Here is a 17,787-nt window from a genome sequence, read left to right as displayed (position 1 = left end):
TTGAAACCAACTGTCAATCAAACGGTTTTCGATTGAATTTGTTGAAATCAATTGTTAATTAAGCGGCCTTCAATTGAGTCGGCTCATATTAATCGTCAATTAAATACGATACAATTAATTAAAAAAGTAATTAATGATTCGCAACTTTAAATATGAGCAAATAAAATTGAAATAAATACATAGGATGAGTCAATATAACTGTTGCCATCTTGAATATCTTCGAAGCGAGAAACAAAGGTTATCTTAAGATTTTTGAAGCTACTTCTCCCACAAAAAATCACTATAAAAATTTTTTTTTTAATAGAATAGCTCCAAAAATTTTAAAATCTCTTTTTGTTTTTTATTATCAAAGATATTCAAATATATTCAAATTATTGATCCATTCTGTGCAATAAGATGAAAAACAAAAAGTACGCATGATAAAAAGAAAGTAACATCATCCGTCTTAACGGATTGCACAGCAGTCTTAATACTTACCAATCAATGTATAACATCAATCTTATAAGTTTTCGCTTAACAATGTAAATGTAATATAACATATGTGTTATATAATAGTAAGGCAAGAGGCTACCGAATAAATTGGCAAAACCGATTATTTCTTTTATTTTCTAACAAGTTACAGAATTAAGCAAATAAGATTTTTAGACATGTCAGAGATGACTTTAAAAGTCCTGTTTGCTTGATCCTAAAATCTATTAAAAACAGTAGAAATAATCGATTTTAACTAATTTACACCGGTAGTCAATTAGTCTCACTCTCCCTTACATTGTTGAGGAGGAAATTGTAATATTAACATAATACTACCGTCAGTCGGTGTTTGCTGGATTATATCGGATTGTATACAACCGAACTGAATATGAAGAACTGTCAAACCTATATTTGGAGTCCCGTCGGATGTCGCCGAGACTCCCACGGGTGACCCACGTGTCAGTTCATAGATCTCTTCCCGCCCGCTCGTCTCGCATTGTCTCGTGTATGTATCACGGCGTCGGCAATTTTCCGCGCGTTTCCTTCGCTTAAGCACTGGTAATACGAGAAGCGCGGACGACCTTACAATCGAATAAGATTGGCTGATTGCTGCCGAGCTGAGAATTCGATGATGACCCACGTGCGACGAGGTGACTGCGACGAAGACAGACGGCGATGATGGCAATGATGACAGCAATTCCTCCTCCTCTAGTAAAGTGTGTCACGCGCGACACCGCGAGATCATGATACGTGGCATCGCACGGGAAGGTCGGATACTCTTCTTTTCCTTGATGCCTAGAAGGCTACGGCATTGATCTGTCTGAAATTCATATGAACCACAATCGCGACGATCATGTCTCACGTCTCCCACCTTCCTCCTCTTCTCCCGAAAGATTCGCGTTGCTAAAAGTAACGCTTTGCGCTTGGTGCGTCGAGCCTAAGATACAAGAAGCGCTCTCGTGAATATAGAGAGAAGTGCGATATGCTGAAATATGATTATACACAGAGAAATTGTTCGATAAGAAATTAACAAACGGATATTTTCGATCAAAATACCGATGAATTTTTGTATCCGATCAGGAAACATTCGATAAGAAATATCGATTCATAATTTTTTGATCGGTTTATCTGATGAAATGTCATTATAAAGTACTCGATTAAATTTAATCAGATATTCAGATATAAAAATTCATCGATATTTTAATCGATCGGAAATCCGTTTGTCAATTTTATCGCATAATTTCTCTCAGTATATAAACTGAATAATTTGACAATTATTGACATATCCGTTGTGTGTGTAGGTAGAACTTATCAAACTGAATACAAAATTTCTCTGTTATCTCGCAAACAAGTACGTAAAATTCTCAATTATTGATTAAAGAAAATTGACAAATGATCAAGCGCAATACGGCAGATTAGCCTGTGATGGCGCCGTCTGTAATCGTGTATACATTAAGTCAAACTAAACAGAAATGTTTTCTGCAAACAAAAAGTTCCATTCTGCAAACAAGTTAGTGATAACTTGTCGTCAAAAAGGTGAAGTCTGAGAGACTCCCGCACTCCATTTCTCTTTAAATCTTTGCAATATCTTAAGAATCTTTCTTCTATTAGTAGTTATTAAATCTCAATATCTCACAGAATCATGAGAGATATTATAAGGTTTGAGAAATTATAAAAAGACGATCAAAAAAAGAAGAAAGAAGAAATCCATCAGATTCCATCTTTCCACGGGATAACAATTTTAAATGCATGTTACTACCATCTTAATACAAAAGATACGGTTGAGACTAAAAGCAACTTTTAAGTAAATAAAAAGTTAAAGGTACAAAGAGTTAAAACAAATTTTTACTTTCCAGCTTTTCTTTAAATAACAAAAAATTTTAAGTAGGTCAACCATTTTATTCTCTCAGTGTAAAGGATTTTTTTGTTCAGTTTGACATAATGCACAAGCATACGTCGTCATCATAGTTCAACTATCGTAGCGTGATCATTCTCACCAATTTACTTTAATTAAGAATTCAAAATTTTACGCGGTTACAGGAACTTTGTGTTCAGTTTGATGAGTTTTGACCGCGGGGAAAACGGGTGTATAATGAATTGTCAGACAAATGTACAAATAAAAGATAAAGACACGAGCTGAAATTCATCGGGGAAATCCGCGTATCGTTGCGAGTCGTTGAAAACAATTAGCAAGAAGTGGATGTTTGTGGGAAATCCCGAAAGAAACTACGATCTTGGAGCTTTAGTTTGGTGACATTATTGCTGAGAATCGGAGTCACGAGTCTTCCTCTCGATAGGGATATAGCTCCCGTGGTAGCAAAAGATACGCGATAGCTTGACGTCTTTATTGTGGAAGGTTTATGTGAAAAGATTAAAGGAAAATCGAATCCGATCAGACATCGGTGTCTCGACATCGCAGTATTGAAACACGCTGCACACGGCTGGCGCAGTATAATATATTTATTTCGAGACGATATTTCGTGACAAGTGAGGGAAGGTCGTTAAAAATTTTTCGCTTTTATCGCTACCGGTGGTTTTATGTGGTCTGCAAATATTCACGAAAAATACGCTTGTCGCGGCAACACGAGCGCGTTAATTATCTTTGTCCGCGGGGAAAATTACACAAAAGCAAGAATAAAGCGTTCTCCCTAAAGCGGTTTGCTCTGCCGCGGATTTATTGTGTTTATTCGGATAATTATTTCTACAGTTGCGATGCGCGTTTACTTTGGTTCAATTTCTGGAGACGATTCTCCTAGGGAACAGCGTCTGTATCGATGAGATCTATCGTGTTCGTATCTGTTTAGTCGGCAAATATGTGATATCACGCTTTACAGGACAGTGCATGCACTAGTTTCTTATCTCACGGCTGCACCGTTGGTAATCGTCGCTTATCGTGCGTATGTAGTTAAATAACACACACATATACACCCGCGCATACACAGGCAGCCTTGATAATCGTAATGCCGAGGCGGGATTTAACGCGATTCGTCGCAATTGTCGCCCGCCGACTGCAACTTTTCGTCACGACTTTCGCGATTTTACGACGCGATTGTCGTTGCAACCACGTGCTCGTCAAACTCGTGACGCCTCAGGAAGCAAGATTCCATCAAATTTCCGTCCACACCTGCGTCATGAATTATCCATAATAATATTTATCGCGTACGTAAAATATGTATCAGTAAAGTCAGCTGTGATGCCATTTACGTCCTACCAATACGATTTTCCATTACGGGGCGATTCACGGAGTTCAAGCGCGAGACTGACGTCAAATTCATGATATGCAATATCAGAGAACGTGGGAATATATGCGTAGGTGATAATTGATAACATCAATTATCGATATTTCCATTAAAACGGAGAATATCTCTATATATATTCGACTGAAAATTATTTCCTGATTTTCGCGATTTTTATTTTCCATTTCCTTTTCCATTTCCTTTTCCACAACGCAAAATTGCACCTCGCGAATTGACAATTTGCACGACACTTTCTTAGAACAAATCAGTAAACATGTTTCTGATTGAGTCAAATGACTTCACCGATAAACAATAAATTATTCACTGATTTCCAGTGAAGACGCTCTCTCATTTAATTGCTGTCTTATTTCTCATTGATTTTGACCAAACAGACAAGAAATCTATAACACGATAATTTGTTACACATTGTAAAAACTATGTTAAATTTTTAACACATAGTTTGTACCATGTGTAACAAATTGAAAGCTAAAATGAAATTTTCCAATAGTGTATGATATGTTGTTCCTGGTAATAAATGCAATTTTTATTTGATGATTTTGAGTGATTAAAATAGAGCATATGATCGGACGAGGTAAAGTTGGCCAATAGTTAAAGGCTGGAGGACTGTGAAGACCTCTCGCGGGACTTTGGAACCGCTAATCAGAATACATATTTTATACGTGGCCTTCTTATCCTGCACTGCTGGTTAACGGGATTAATACATAGAAAAGGTTATTATGTTTATACAATCAGTCATGACAATTAGTTGTCTGAAAAATTGTAACTTTGGAATGCTAAAATGTAGGGCATCTACACTGAAAAAAAGTTTGGTAATAATTACAAAATTGTTAGTAACATTAACTTTCATATAATAATATTCACCTCTTATACTTAGTTGATACTATTTTACTAAATGTAGTAATTATAACACAGGCTGGATAATTATTACCAGAAATTTTTCTCAGTGTAGCCCCGGTCGTTTCAATAAAAATACAGCAGTAGAATCATATTTTTCTCTGTCTGGCAGCTAAATCTCGTAACATATGGATACCTAAAGTATAGCTGCCAGTAAGGATATATTTAGCTATGAAACCAATGCGGTAGCAACAGTAGCAAAAATTTTGCTTACAGCAGCAAATGTTTGGTTACAGCAACGAATATATTTTCAGCGAACCATGACTAGCCACGACAGAGAAATCTTTTCTTTTTCATGTACATAGAGGCAAAGCAACTTTTTCTTGGATAAACTTTTATGATATTCTTGCGAAGAGAATAAAAATTCTTCCCCGAATAAATAATCACGAAATTTTCTAAAATTTGCGATGAGAATATGCTGAGATTGTCTAAGACCGTATCTTAATACAAGAAGGATACACGCCGATTATTGTACTTCAGAGAGAAGTAAATCCGACCTACTTTTCCGGGTTTATCCGCATCAACAGAGGATGGCGAGGGAGTGTCACACGGATTGATCTGACTTCCTGACGACAGGAGAGGGCCGTCTTATCGGCGCGCGTGTCGAAGAGGCGACTTCGGCAGATAGTCAAGTGAATTAATAAAGAGGAAGGAGAGGCGCGACACGACGGAAGACTCGCGTTACTTACGCATGAGTATGCCCTGGATTTGCCGAAGGAGGTGGGAGCACCTGCTGCTGCCGCTACTACGAACATGCCGAGAAAGCACGCGATATATTAGTCTCCGTCGGACGTACTCGCGAGATCGGCGGGCCATCGCGCTGCAGCGGTATTTTTAAACATCGTCCGGACTTAACGATCCACGAATCAGCCGACGATCAGCCACATGGCGGGACACACGGTACGTCATCGAGCGGCAGGTAGAACCGCCGGAATTTTCCTATATGGATTCATCCCGCGTTGCGCCCTTTCGTCTGTTTTTCTCTTTCTTCTCGCTTCCTCGTCCTTTTCGATCATTTTTCGCGACGCAATCGCGTGGAACGAGCGAATGCGCGAGGCGACGAGAGAACTCCGAAGCGGATCGGAATCCTGCGGAGAGATTCCTGCGAAGATCTCGTCGGATCACGCTGTCTCCGCGGGAACACCTTGGCGTTTTTCGCTCTTAGGGAGAAAATTTCGTTCGTTTCTCGCGGAGACAGTGTCATCTTACGTAAACGACCTTACGTGGTCGTTGGTTCACCGACGAGAGTTGTTGCGAACCGCGCACATGTCCGTCGATCCGAATCAAATTCTTACAAATATTTATACTGTTCGCTCATTGCGAAAAGTTAACTTGATTCTCAAATAAATATTCATATTGTCCTCAAATCGACAACTTCAAGGGGTACATTACAGCAAAGGTTCCGAAAAAGTTCCTTTTTTAGGAATGATTTGTGAAAAATTTATACGTCGTAGAAAAACAATGATTGGGTATGATTGGGTATATCGATAGAGTATATTTTAAAGATAATTTTACTTTGTCGGTATAAAAATATTGACATTTATACGGCATTGTAGATCCCTGTGGTTTAAAAAAACATGGTCCATCGGCGGTCTATTCGAGAACTCAAATTGCAATTACTTGAAATGAAATATGTTTGAAATTTACAAATCTATATGAGTATAGTTAAGCGGATTCAGTTAAGCGGATTTTATAAAATAATGTGTTTTCATAAAAATGATGGCGATTTGAAAACACAAAACTTCCAAATTTTACTAAAAATTGGTTCTACAAAAATATTTCGTTCTCTCGAAACTAATTAACTCGTTCTCTCTAGAAACTAACAAGTAAACCTACTCAAAAGTCACACTCTAATTTCTTTTTAATTTGGCACAAATGTAGAAATACAAAAAATATTTAGGTCTTATTTTTTTCATTTTGGTCCACTTTGAGTTTCACTGGCAGTTTATAGCTTTTTAATGTTCTTACTTCATCAACAAAAATGCATAAGAAATAAAATTAAATACAAGATATAGGCGTTTCTGGTTTGTTGATTATAAATATAAAATCAAATGTATAAAATTATATAATATAATATAATTGTATAAATAATAAAATGTCTAAACAACACATGTAAAAAGTTGAAAAAAAATTATTTATACATAATAATTTCTTAGTTTGGCCGAGATTCGAATCATTTTTGACTAATTTAGCACAGATTTAAAATATTTTGATTGGAATTTCGGTTAAAAAAATTTAGAACGGTTCGTGTCTCAGCTATGCCGATTTTATTAAAATTATTTAAATATATCTTGTATTCAATTTTATTTCTTATATATTTTTGTTGTACTTGATGATAGGAGTGAGAACATTAAAAACTAGAACACTATAAACTGCCCGTGAAACTCAAAGTGAACCAAAATGAAAAAATATAATGCTTTACTATTCCAACGAGAAATCCGCGAGATTCTTTGCTAATGCTTCGCGACAACCTCGCTCATTACTGCCAATCGCCTCTTTATCGCTACGAAATGTTTACGATATGTTATCGCATAACTTGGATTACCTTGTGACCTTAAAGCATGCATACATACGTTCTAAGCACACGACGAGCATTTTTATCAGTCACGGTCATAGATCGCAGAAATTCCAGCAAGACCCAACGGCGACACGTATCCGCGAAGATTTTTCCATCGCGCTCCGCGGATGGAAAACCTTGTGATTCTAAGGATTCTGAAAAGGGAGTAACCCGGGGAGTTGCTGCGGCCAGCCCTCTGCTTTTTCCCGCCGCTCGTCCTTCGATTCATCCCCGCGATGCACTTAAAAGGGGGCAGCCGCGAGAATAAGTATCGACTCGTCGAAACTCTCGATCTTCCATCCGGGAAGGCTTTTATCCGACTTGCTTCTGTTTCGATTTCATCCATGGGACGGGCAACGTCCCGACATATCGAATCGATAAGTTCGTGAGAGCACTCTGCCCCGCGGATGTGCGCCATCGATGGAAAAGTTTCGAGGGTCCGAACTGTCTCGATTTATCGCCTCTCGCTTTAGCTCTCTCTCGAAGTCGCGCGCGCCCTTTCGCGCTCCGTCACATAGGAAATACACGGTGACGCGGCACGATGCGCTCGAAATATGAACCCATCGCGACGATTAGTCAGTTTTCATAATCGATTCTTCCGCAACGTCGGCCAAGAAACGATTCCGGTTCATTACGGATCGGCGACGCCGACGTCGGCTGACTCTACTTTCGACCAACTGTTATCGCCCTTCTTTCGCGCGCAGAAAGATAGGATCGTGATTTATAATCCATGAGGAAGCGAACAAGCTCGCTCTCGAATTAATTAGTTAGGTCGAGCGTTCTCGTTAGCCCGCGAGAAGAGGTCAGCCCAGCGAACGAGACTTTTTCCCGACGAGGATCGTTCGACGTCTTTTATCCGCGAGCCAAGTTTCGTAGGTAAAGAAATAGAAAATGTCACTCTCGATAATGTTTATAGGTTAGAAGAAATGACAATGTTCCGCGGAACGGGGCGAAACTTTCCGCGGACCTCGCGCACCGAGGTACAAGAACTCAAGGAGGTGCTTTACGAGCGTAATTGGAAGTTTCCGCGACAACAGTAATTTTGTGACTTTTTATCGGTTTTCGACCGAGGCGACGTACATTATCGAGCTGTGCGTATTTTCAGTACCTTCGTCGGGAGTACCTAAGATGTCATGTCTGCGACTATTTCTTCTGTTCGCCCTGTCGATCCTCGTCGTTCTCCTTGTGGTCATGTGCTGTCTCCGAATTTCCTTATCCATTACGTTCCCTGCCACCCCCGAACTCTCGGACTCGTACGGATATGATCGCGATAAGAGGAAGATAGCCGAGAATGCGGACAATGTAAGGACTGACGATTACGTCGGTAACGTCGTATACTTGATACAATCTGACGTCCTTTCAGGTTTACTCATTTCTGGTACTGGCTGCCTGTCTGTTCATCATTGGACGATCACGAACAGGTAGGCTCATAGGTTTCAGTTAAAATAAAAGTATCAATGACCGGATATGACCTAACTTGGACATTCTTATTTTGGTCTTATAAAATATAGATGTTTTAAACTTTCAACATAAAATTTATATACAAGTATTAAGTATATACATACATTCTACGTTGAAAGTTTAAATAATGTTAAAGGTTAAAATAATAAGAATGTTCAGGATTAGATACGTGTTCGGAAATTGATACTTTTACCTTACCAATCTTCAAATTGTTTAGCATTGAATAATTAAGACTCGCATAATCAATAACTGGAAGATATATAATTCGATCAAATTGTATTTCATTGACATACCTATACTGAAAAGAAAATTTTGTCGAGACGACAATTTAGTACACCAGACCATGGTTTGGTTAAAATGGAATCAACCAAATATTTAGTAATTGCAAACAAAAAATTTAATTGCCGCTACATGTATTTTGCTCGTTCGAATATAATTGTCACAAATAAAAAAACATGTAATGCCAACTAAGTACAAAAATATTTTTTTCAGTGCAAAAAATATAACGTCATTCTTAGCGGAATCCTCTTATATATGGCCTTAAGGATTCTTCTAAAACCAAAGAGAAAATATCCCAACACCTAAAAAAGAAAAAGAACTAGTTGCAAGATGCCATTTTCTGCAAGCCCATGTTCTAAGCGGAAATTTCCACTAAAAGAATATTCCTCTTCTACTGATATGAACAATTAATGATAAATCTATTAAATATTATTTTGTTTATTTTTTAATCAAGAGGAACATGTTTATTTGAAGCAGAATGCTCTATTATCAGAAAGAATTTCTAAGAACGACTTGTACTGTAGATAAAAGACGAAATTAAATAATTAATATAATATGAAATTAAGTACATAGTATAAGGAAAATCGGGGCTAGATGTCTTATATTTAATTTCGAAGTTACAATTTAGGCAACTAATTGTTGTGACTGACTGTATAAACATGATAGAAGCAAACTTCTTCTATGTATTAACGCCCGCCACGATCCTGTTAACCGTATATTTTATTTTGTAATAACCAAAATACGAATATGCAGAAAATCCTGCCCTGATACTAGATTCAGTTGCCGAGTAACGCAGAGTAAGAAGACTATATATAAAATATGTATCCTGATTAGTAGTTGCAGAGTCTCCACAGCTCTTCTGCCGACTTTTAATTATACGCCAACTTTATCTCGTCCTCCAATATGATCTATTTCAATCATTTTATTAATGAAAGTTGCATTTATTATCAAAAACAGTATATCATATACTTGCGAAAAATTTTATTCTAGTTAGCAACGCATTGCTTAATTTTATTCAGTTACGATGGAGAATATTAATAGAAAAAGTTTAGAGGCTCGAAGATTTACTTTGTTATTATCAAATCAGTTTTTTAAGTTTCTGTAATATTATTTCAATTTTAATGGAACTGAGAGAAAAGTATTTATGTCCTAAAAAAATGTTTTCGCAATTTTATATCCACTATTTCTTTCAAGATAAATACTAAAAAAAGCACAAATGAGCAACATATTCCTGGGACCATGTAGCTTCTCTGTATACTTAATACTATACTACGTATACATATAGGTATATAATATGAAATTATATTAATTAATATAGATAAAATTGAAATAAAAGGCTCCTCTAACTTTAAGAGTATTTTCCTTCTGGGAAATATAACAGTCTTCTTGAGGTCGTGTATAAGAGGATTTCGCTAAGGACGAGATTATGCTCTAATTATGAAATACGCGGATACTATCGATTTCGCTCGATTTGGATCGCATTTACATCTTTCGCGTTGAATCTATCTGCACAGTTTCGCGTGTCGAGGAGAGCGTCGGGAGCATCGATGTTCCTATTTACGAGGATCCCGGCGGGAAAAAACCGTTCTCTCTGGAGGAGATTTATTTATACCTTTACGCACCGTCCAGCTTGAATGGCACGTGGATGTCCGACAATGAGATAATGGTTGTGGACCCGATTAAGAACGATATCACCAGTCACAATGTGGTGACTGGGGAGAAGACAACGATATTCAACGGAACGACTTTGCCGGTGAGGATGCACGTGGCGCGGGCGCCTGTGTGCGATTTATCGCGAGATATGGATATTAATTTAAACCGCCTTCGATCAGCGAGCGACACTTCGTTCTATCATGGAGAAATCGCTGATAGCAGATAAAGCCTTAACTTTACGAGTCGTGTCAACGTGTCATTTTACAAAGAGATATTTTACCCTCTCGACATTTTCGAGGCGAACCACAATTTACACAGCAAATGTCATTTCGATATTTCGCGGAATAAAATCGATACCCAGGCGACCTGACAGTCTCTAATCCACGTAACCGATATTTTTGATAGACACACCGACTCGTTGGAAATCTGTTTCAGATGGAATATAAATACAGCACAGCAAGTTTATCGGCCAGCAAAGAGAATGTTCTTTTTAGTTACAACATCAAACGTGTGAGTGATTCAAATAGTAAGAAGAATCATAAGAACTTTTGCTCGATGCAAATACGAGCGTGAAAGTGAATTTTTTTACAGGTTTTCAGGCACTCTACTCTCAAGAATTGTGTAGTGCACAACGTGAAACGGGGGTAAATTTATTTGTTTACTTTTTTACGGCGCGTTTACGCGGTCGATAACATTAACGACTGCGATAAGTTTGATTGCGAAAGGATGCGCGGCGTGTAGTAATTCGAACAACACGACAGACACGATTAAGTCATTATTTCGTAACATAAATTGCTTTCAGATCTGTCACAGGCAACTCGGCAATCGCCGACTGTCACGTGGCACGATACGATAAATAATTACCCGAATTTTACGCTATAGCTATCGCATCTTTATCGAAAAGACATAAATAAATATTCCACTATTTCCGCACTAACCTTTACGGAGGAGTAGCGTCGCGAAATATCGAATTTTTCATCCGAATTAATTATTCCGAATTAATTAATAAACAATTTCGACGTGACATTTTACCATTTTGCAGGACATTCGAGAAGGTCGCGAACGGAACCCGTATCTCATTGGCGATGTGGTCGCCGATCGGCAACGAGCTGATCTACGTTCGTAATAATGACATTTATCACATGAACTTCAAGGACAGAGAGAGCGAGGTGCGAAGACTGACAAGCAGCGGCAAAGCCGGGGTCGTGTTCAACGGAATTCCCGACTGGGTGTACGAAGGTAAAGGCATCTCGAATGAGTAGATGAACAAAGCGCTCTCAAGACCACAGGAAAGACACGTCGCGTAATACACCACGTCCATGTTGAGCAAGCGAACGTAATCGCGAATATGTTGATCGCAGAGGAAGTATTTGCTTCTCCGACCGCGATATGGTATTCGCCGGATGGACGATATCTGGCCTTCGCGACCTTCAACGACACTCGCGTGATGGACATGGAGTATTCTCATTACGGCACGCCCGGCTCTCTCAGGAACCAATATCCCATACAAGTGAAGCTCAAGTATCCCAAGGTAAGACAGAGAGAGAGAGAGAGAGAGAGTGAGAGAGAGGAGGGGAGAAGAGGAGAGAAGAAAGAGAGACAGAGAGAGAAAAATAGAGAGATCTCGATTCCCAGACTGAGCTTCTAAATTTGGACACTCGGTATAAATATAATAGATATTTTGGACGGTATTACGTGCGACACGCGGCTGTGATCGCGCGGCTACTCAACGGAATCGGTTACTGTAGCGACAACGTTGAAAAAGACTGTCGTTCTCCCGTTTAACTCGGGCTTACTCTACCGTGGATCTCCATTTTCCTCGCGTGTCGTGTCGACACGTGCGAATAATCCAATTGTCGAAGTGCACCGGCGGCGCAAGAGCGACCTTCCGTAGGAAAAGCCGCGACTATTTCCCGCTTTTTTGTTAGAAACCACCTCTCCCTCTCCCCCCCTCTTTCTCTTCTCTCTCTCTGTTTGTCTTTCTGTTCCTGTCTCTCGACAAACCGAGGTGGTCTTTTGTATTTTTAGTTCTTAATCCGGGGAGATAATTCCCGAAGTTTAAACGCTATCATTATGTCAAAGTTACGAACGATTAATTCCGGCGACATCTAATTATTCAATCACGCGTTATCGGAATATTGTCTTCTGTGGCTCACGATATCGTATAATTTACAATACTCCGTTAATCTGTCATCTCTCGTATGAATTTCGCAGGCGGGCACGCCGAATCCGATAGTGTCTCTGTCGGTGATCGATTTAGCCGATTCGTCAGAAGCGGTCACGTTAAAAGCGCCCATCGATGTAGTCGGCAGGCAAGTTTCCACAAGAATTTTCGTTTATCGTTAACGCGAACTTCATCGTAGTATCGCGAGTTCTCGGGCGCTTACTCTGACCTCTCTTTTGTCGATAAAAGCGTCTCTAATGCCTGTTTCTACGGATGTCAATTAAATCTTAATCTGAGTTTAAGTCTTTGTCCGAAGAGAGTTCAAACTCAAATGAAGATTTAATCGATGTTTAATAGAAATAAGCATCAATGTGCTTTCAAGCCAAATATAAGACTTATAAGCCATTTAGAGACACTTAGAAACACTTTTATCAATCAAGGAGATCTCCGAATAAGGGTCTTAGATAATTCGTCGCATTAACGTATCTCCACTCGATTTCCCTTCGCAGCGACCACATCCTGTACACCGTGAGCTGGTGGAACCAGACGCATATAGCTGCGACGTGGACGAACCGCGTACAGAATCAATCCCAGCTGGTCATTTACGATACGCAAGGTACCGGTAAACTTATCTGGTATGACGAGGAAAGGGAAGGCTGGCTTCAACCAAACAGCCCTACAAAGGTCGGCAATTACGCGTTGCTCTTACGTCGGGAGGATTCAGGCACCAGTGCCGGTAGATTCCGACACATAGTGAGGTGAGAGTCGGACAACTTGCGGGAAAATCTATCCGCGCGAATTCGGAGAATTGTCCCTTTGAAAATCGTCTCGTTGTTCGATTGCACTGCGGAATCAAGCATCTCCGGGGCGATTTCGCGGAAAGGTCTGCGTCAAAATTCTGGTTTTACTTTGGAGACTTGAACTTTCTATATATTGGGTTGATCCATAAAGTTTGTGCGGTTTTTAAGCAAAATTGAAATGCATTTCATTTTGGTTAAAAACAATTTTAATTGACAATGTTCCAAGAGAAATATTCCAATTCCCTAAAGAAGCGAAACTTATACCGTCAAGGGAGTTCTGTAATGAGCGAAACAAATGATAATCGGAGGGGCAATGTCAGATGAATATGTGGTATATGTGTGTGGGTGAGGCAAAACATTCCAGCCAATTATAACAATTTTTACGGAACTAAAAAAGCATAATGTACTGGAAAAATTCACTATTGCCTTACACAAAGTACCACTTGCAAGTTCTACATTGAGAGAAAAAAATGACTGATTTAATTAAAATTAAAATTATTTTTTGCTTCTACCATATTTCTTCTAGTAAAATGTTAGTAGTAACATGCACATAAGGTTCACTAATGTTATAGTAAAATTAAATGAAAAAATTTGAAAGTTTCCTTCACATAATTTATAACAATCATTTCTCTGTGTAATTGTAATTATAAATACCAAAATTTGTTTCCTAGTAAAGAGAACCTCTCAGTAAAAAGCTAGCAGATTAAATATGGAATCAACAGAGATATAGATAGAGATACAGTGTATCGAAGTAGACGTTAGTCTACTTGGACGTTAGTCTAAGTGGAATATTGAGGTTGAAAATAGGATTAAAATTTCGAGTTGGGAAAGCACGGCGTCGATAACTCTGCCAAATACAGCGAAAGTTTATTCGAAATTCTTCGTGCCATCATCCTTTTCCTCTAATCTCGTTCGCGTCATATCTTCAGATATGAGCACGACGGCGGCCAGTTTACTTCACCCGTGGATCTCACACCCGGTCCCTCCGAGGTGCACTCGATCCTGGCCGTCGATGCTAACAGAGGCAGAGTTTACTACCTTGCCACGGCGCCCGGTAAGCCAACTCAGAGGAATTTGTATTCGGTGCCCCTGGACGTGAGCCAGAACCCGACTTGCATATCCTGCGAGCAGCTTACGCCGGAAGGTGAGTCCTCGAAATCACGAGCATCGCGAATACGTGCGGAAAGGGGGAAAAGAGAAGAGAGAGCGAGAGAGAGAGAGAGAGAGAGAGAAGGAGAGAGGGGATGTGGGGGATGGCGTCTGGCACTTTTCATCAGTCCGCTATGACGAGCTTACATTGCGCGCAAGCACGGTAACCCTATCTCGCGAGAACGTGCGACGTTGGAATATTCTATTTAAAGCACGACGTCTCGTAGAAATATTTTATACTTATGCGCACGAAAACTTCTCGACTCATAATGTCCGACCGTTCGATTATCAAAATTCCTGTGCACCTGACGAATGAGGCAGCCGGTAACACGAGACAACGGTGACATTTAAATACAATGTGCCCTTTGTTTCCTGTTTCTTTTTATTTACCTTTTTTTTGACTCAAATTTTAAGTCAGAAAAAGACAGAAAATAAGAAACAGAAAGCAAAGAACACATTGTAGATCAAGCACGAGGAAAAAAGTTTAGTTGCATTCACATGAAATCTGTGTGTGCTTGTGATAAGCGAACTAACGAACTGGTTTGGTTGAAGAAAACGGGATTTCTGGTTTTCAGGGTCAAATTTAGATTATACATTGAGACGAGAAATTGGTTAATCTAATTGAAATTATAATTATTTTTAACCTCAACTATACTTTATTTGATTGTTCTAACACAAAAATGGTAATAATAACATGCATATAAGTTTATTATCACTAACATTTTAGTACAATTTAATAAGAGATAGTTTTCCTAACCACAATTTATAGTAATTGTTTCTCTATATGATTATAGTTACAAATACCAAACATTTCATTCTCAGTGTAAGAACCAAAAATTCTGTGTCCTTCAACCAAAACGGTTTCTTTATTAAAACCAAAAATTTCACGTTAATACAATCAAATTGTTTTCTCCGTGTCTATGAGCGGTGGTAGGAAGCGGCAAAATTTCAGAGTCAATTCGCGACTCGTCCGTAGGCAATATGTATAAATTTTAATTAAAACGGAAGATCTGGAGGGAGTAAACGTGTCTGATGAGAACAGCCTCTGCTCGCGAGTCTCTGTTCGCGAATATTCAAAGTGCACTATATGTATGTAGTACACGTTGTGCTACGTCATAAGAAGCAAAAACCATAATGATACTAATCGTGTATGCATGGCGCTGGCGGGGAAACTCGCGGGAAAATTTGCGAGAAACTTGGAATCACGAGCGGGATGACGTGATCTACGGGACGCTCACTCGAAAATCGACGCAATTTTCTGCCCCTCGTATTTTTGCAGGACGTCACGGGCGCGCGCGCGAGATGCACAGAGTCCCACTGAATTCAAATAAGAATATTCAAATTTTTTCCGCGCCCTAAACTTCGCGCGCGAACTTATCTCCTCGTTGCTATGCAAGAAGATTCGGGAGAATCGACTTAATGCGCAACGTCGAAGGCACATAAAGAGCAAGACTGAAATATTACTTCTCTCGCGCGAGTTTTTCCGACTATCGGGTGGCAGCTGCGCCCCCCGAGGAAGATTAATTCGTCCAACTATTCGTGCCGAAAAAATCTACGTCTAGGGATCCGATATGCTCGGTCGATTCGACGGTGCCGGGTGCAGCCTATATCCGTTAAAATATGACGTTAGCCGGAATTTATTTCGACCTGCGAGAAGTAGGAAGTACACGAATTTATGCTTCCCGTTTCCCGACTCGGGGTTAGCAATATGCGCGCCGGCAGGGCGCATTTCACGTGAAAGTATGCCCTGGCATTACGTATGTACACATCCGAAAATGAAAGTGAAAATTGCTAAACACGAGGCCAATCTCGGCAGGCGCGCGAGGAAATACGAGGAGGCGCGAACGAATAAATCTCAACGCGGTCGTGAGTGTGCTTTACGGCCGTCGCGTGTTCTCAAGCTCCAACGATTTGCATGTTGCAGGGAACAAGTGCAACTACGCGACCGCATCCTTTTCAAGCTACATGTCGCATTACGCTCTCATCTGTACCGGTCCCGATCTCCTCACGGTGCGCGTTCACGACGTGGACGCGGACCATCGGCGAATGATGACTTGGGAAGATAACTGGCTCACAAGGAGCATGCTGTCGTATCGACTGATGCCGCTGCAAAAAGATTTCAACGTCACCGTCAATGGCTATAACGTTAGAGTCAGGTTGTTGTTGCCGCCAGATTTCGATGAGAAGAAATCGTACCCCATGTTGGTAAACGTGTGAGTACTCAAATTTTCTCTCTATCTTCCTATTACGCGAAAATAAAAATCGATGATCTAAAAAGAGTAACATAAATTCTTTTATGATTTTTGGGTCGTTGAATGCTTTGGTAGCATTTTTATTTGACTAAACATTTAGGAAAATGGTCAACGTTCCCCTTAAAGGGCCCGAAATAAGTCACTTTTAGTGGTGACTCGGTTAGTGACGACTTTGTTTCAATTATATAATTACTTATATTAGGTTCCATTACACACACACACACACACACACACACAGATATATATATATAACATTATAATATATTATATTAGAGTCATTAAGTTTGTGCGTGAGGGTTTTTAAATTAAATTTAAATGCATTTTATTTTTGTTAAAAACAATTTTAAACTATATACGCCATTCTTTTCGCCAATCTTTTGTCTTTTGTCCTAATTTCATAATTTTCTGCCTGTATGAAGTTAGCCCCCCACTTTTCGAATTTATTAATTTTGACAGTTGTGCTGATTTGTGCTAGGTTTGTGCTACATTGTGCTCGAATTATAAATTTTTAATACGAAAAATGAGCGAGAAAAATGAAAAAAACCGTTTTTTTTGGTAGCCCCCCACTTTTTGATTTTCGAAATTTTTTTTATTGTGCTAGGTTGTGCTAAGTTGTGCTAACATTGTGCTAAAGTATTATCTTCGAAAAATAATCATGAAAGGAATAAAACGAAAAAAACGATTTTAGGCAGAAAAGAAGAAAAGTAAGATTTATATTCGTATAAGTCAACCAAACAATATATAATTATATATCTGAGTTGCTCTAGGCTAGCACAAGTCAGCACAACCTTCAGTTTCGCGAACACTAGAATTTAAAGGGCACTTTACTCTAGACCACGGCCCTTCTCGCTCG

The 17,787-nt window shown here is 39.3% G+C and overlaps 2 protein-coding genes across 4 annotated transcripts in view; one reads left to right on the top strand and one right to left on the bottom strand.

The window, feature by feature from the left end:
• The window catches only part of LOC116842161 (MAGUK p55 subfamily member 2), a 54,503-nt gene that overhangs the window by 24,457 nt on the left and 12,259 nt on the right, over window positions 1–17,787 (bottom strand). The window lies entirely within an intron of this gene.
• The window catches only part of LOC116842160 (venom dipeptidyl peptidase 4-like), a 23,648-nt gene continuing 11,175 nt past the window's right edge, over window positions 5,315–17,787 (top strand). The window contains exons 1-12 of one of the 2 annotated variants that reach the window (XM_032810949.1): window positions 5,315–5,538; window positions 8,282–8,478; window positions 8,540–8,597; window positions 10,431–10,669; window positions 11,005–11,079; window positions 11,161–11,213; window positions 11,612–11,808; window positions 11,931–12,100; window positions 12,784–12,881; window positions 13,243–13,491; window positions 14,463–14,677; window positions 16,607–16,895. In XM_032810949.1, the coding sequence (XP_032666840.1) occupies window positions 5,505–5,538; window positions 8,282–8,478; window positions 8,540–8,597; window positions 10,431–10,669; window positions 11,005–11,079; window positions 11,161–11,213; window positions 11,612–11,808; window positions 11,931–12,100; window positions 12,784–12,881; window positions 13,243–13,491; window positions 14,463–14,677; window positions 16,607–16,895 (1,874 nt within the window). In that variant the 5' untranslated portion in view covers window positions 5,315–5,504. The remainder of the gene's footprint in view (window positions 5,539–8,281; window positions 8,479–8,539; window positions 8,598–10,430; window positions 10,670–11,004; window positions 11,080–11,160; window positions 11,214–11,611; window positions 11,809–11,930; window positions 12,101–12,783; window positions 12,882–13,242; window positions 13,492–14,462; window positions 14,678–16,606; window positions 16,896–17,787) is intronic. The other variant, XM_032810950.1, reaches the window with a different exon arrangement.

Source organism: Odontomachus brunneus, unplaced genomic scaffold (genome assembly GCF_010583005.1).
Source record: "Odontomachus brunneus isolate Ranch 3 - 2012 unplaced genomic scaffold, Obru_v1 Obru_scaffold_022, whole genome shotgun sequence".
Lineage (NCBI taxonomy): Eukaryota > Metazoa > Arthropoda > Insecta > Hymenoptera > Formicidae > Odontomachus > Odontomachus brunneus.
This window is presented reverse-complemented; position numbering and strand designations above follow the sequence as displayed.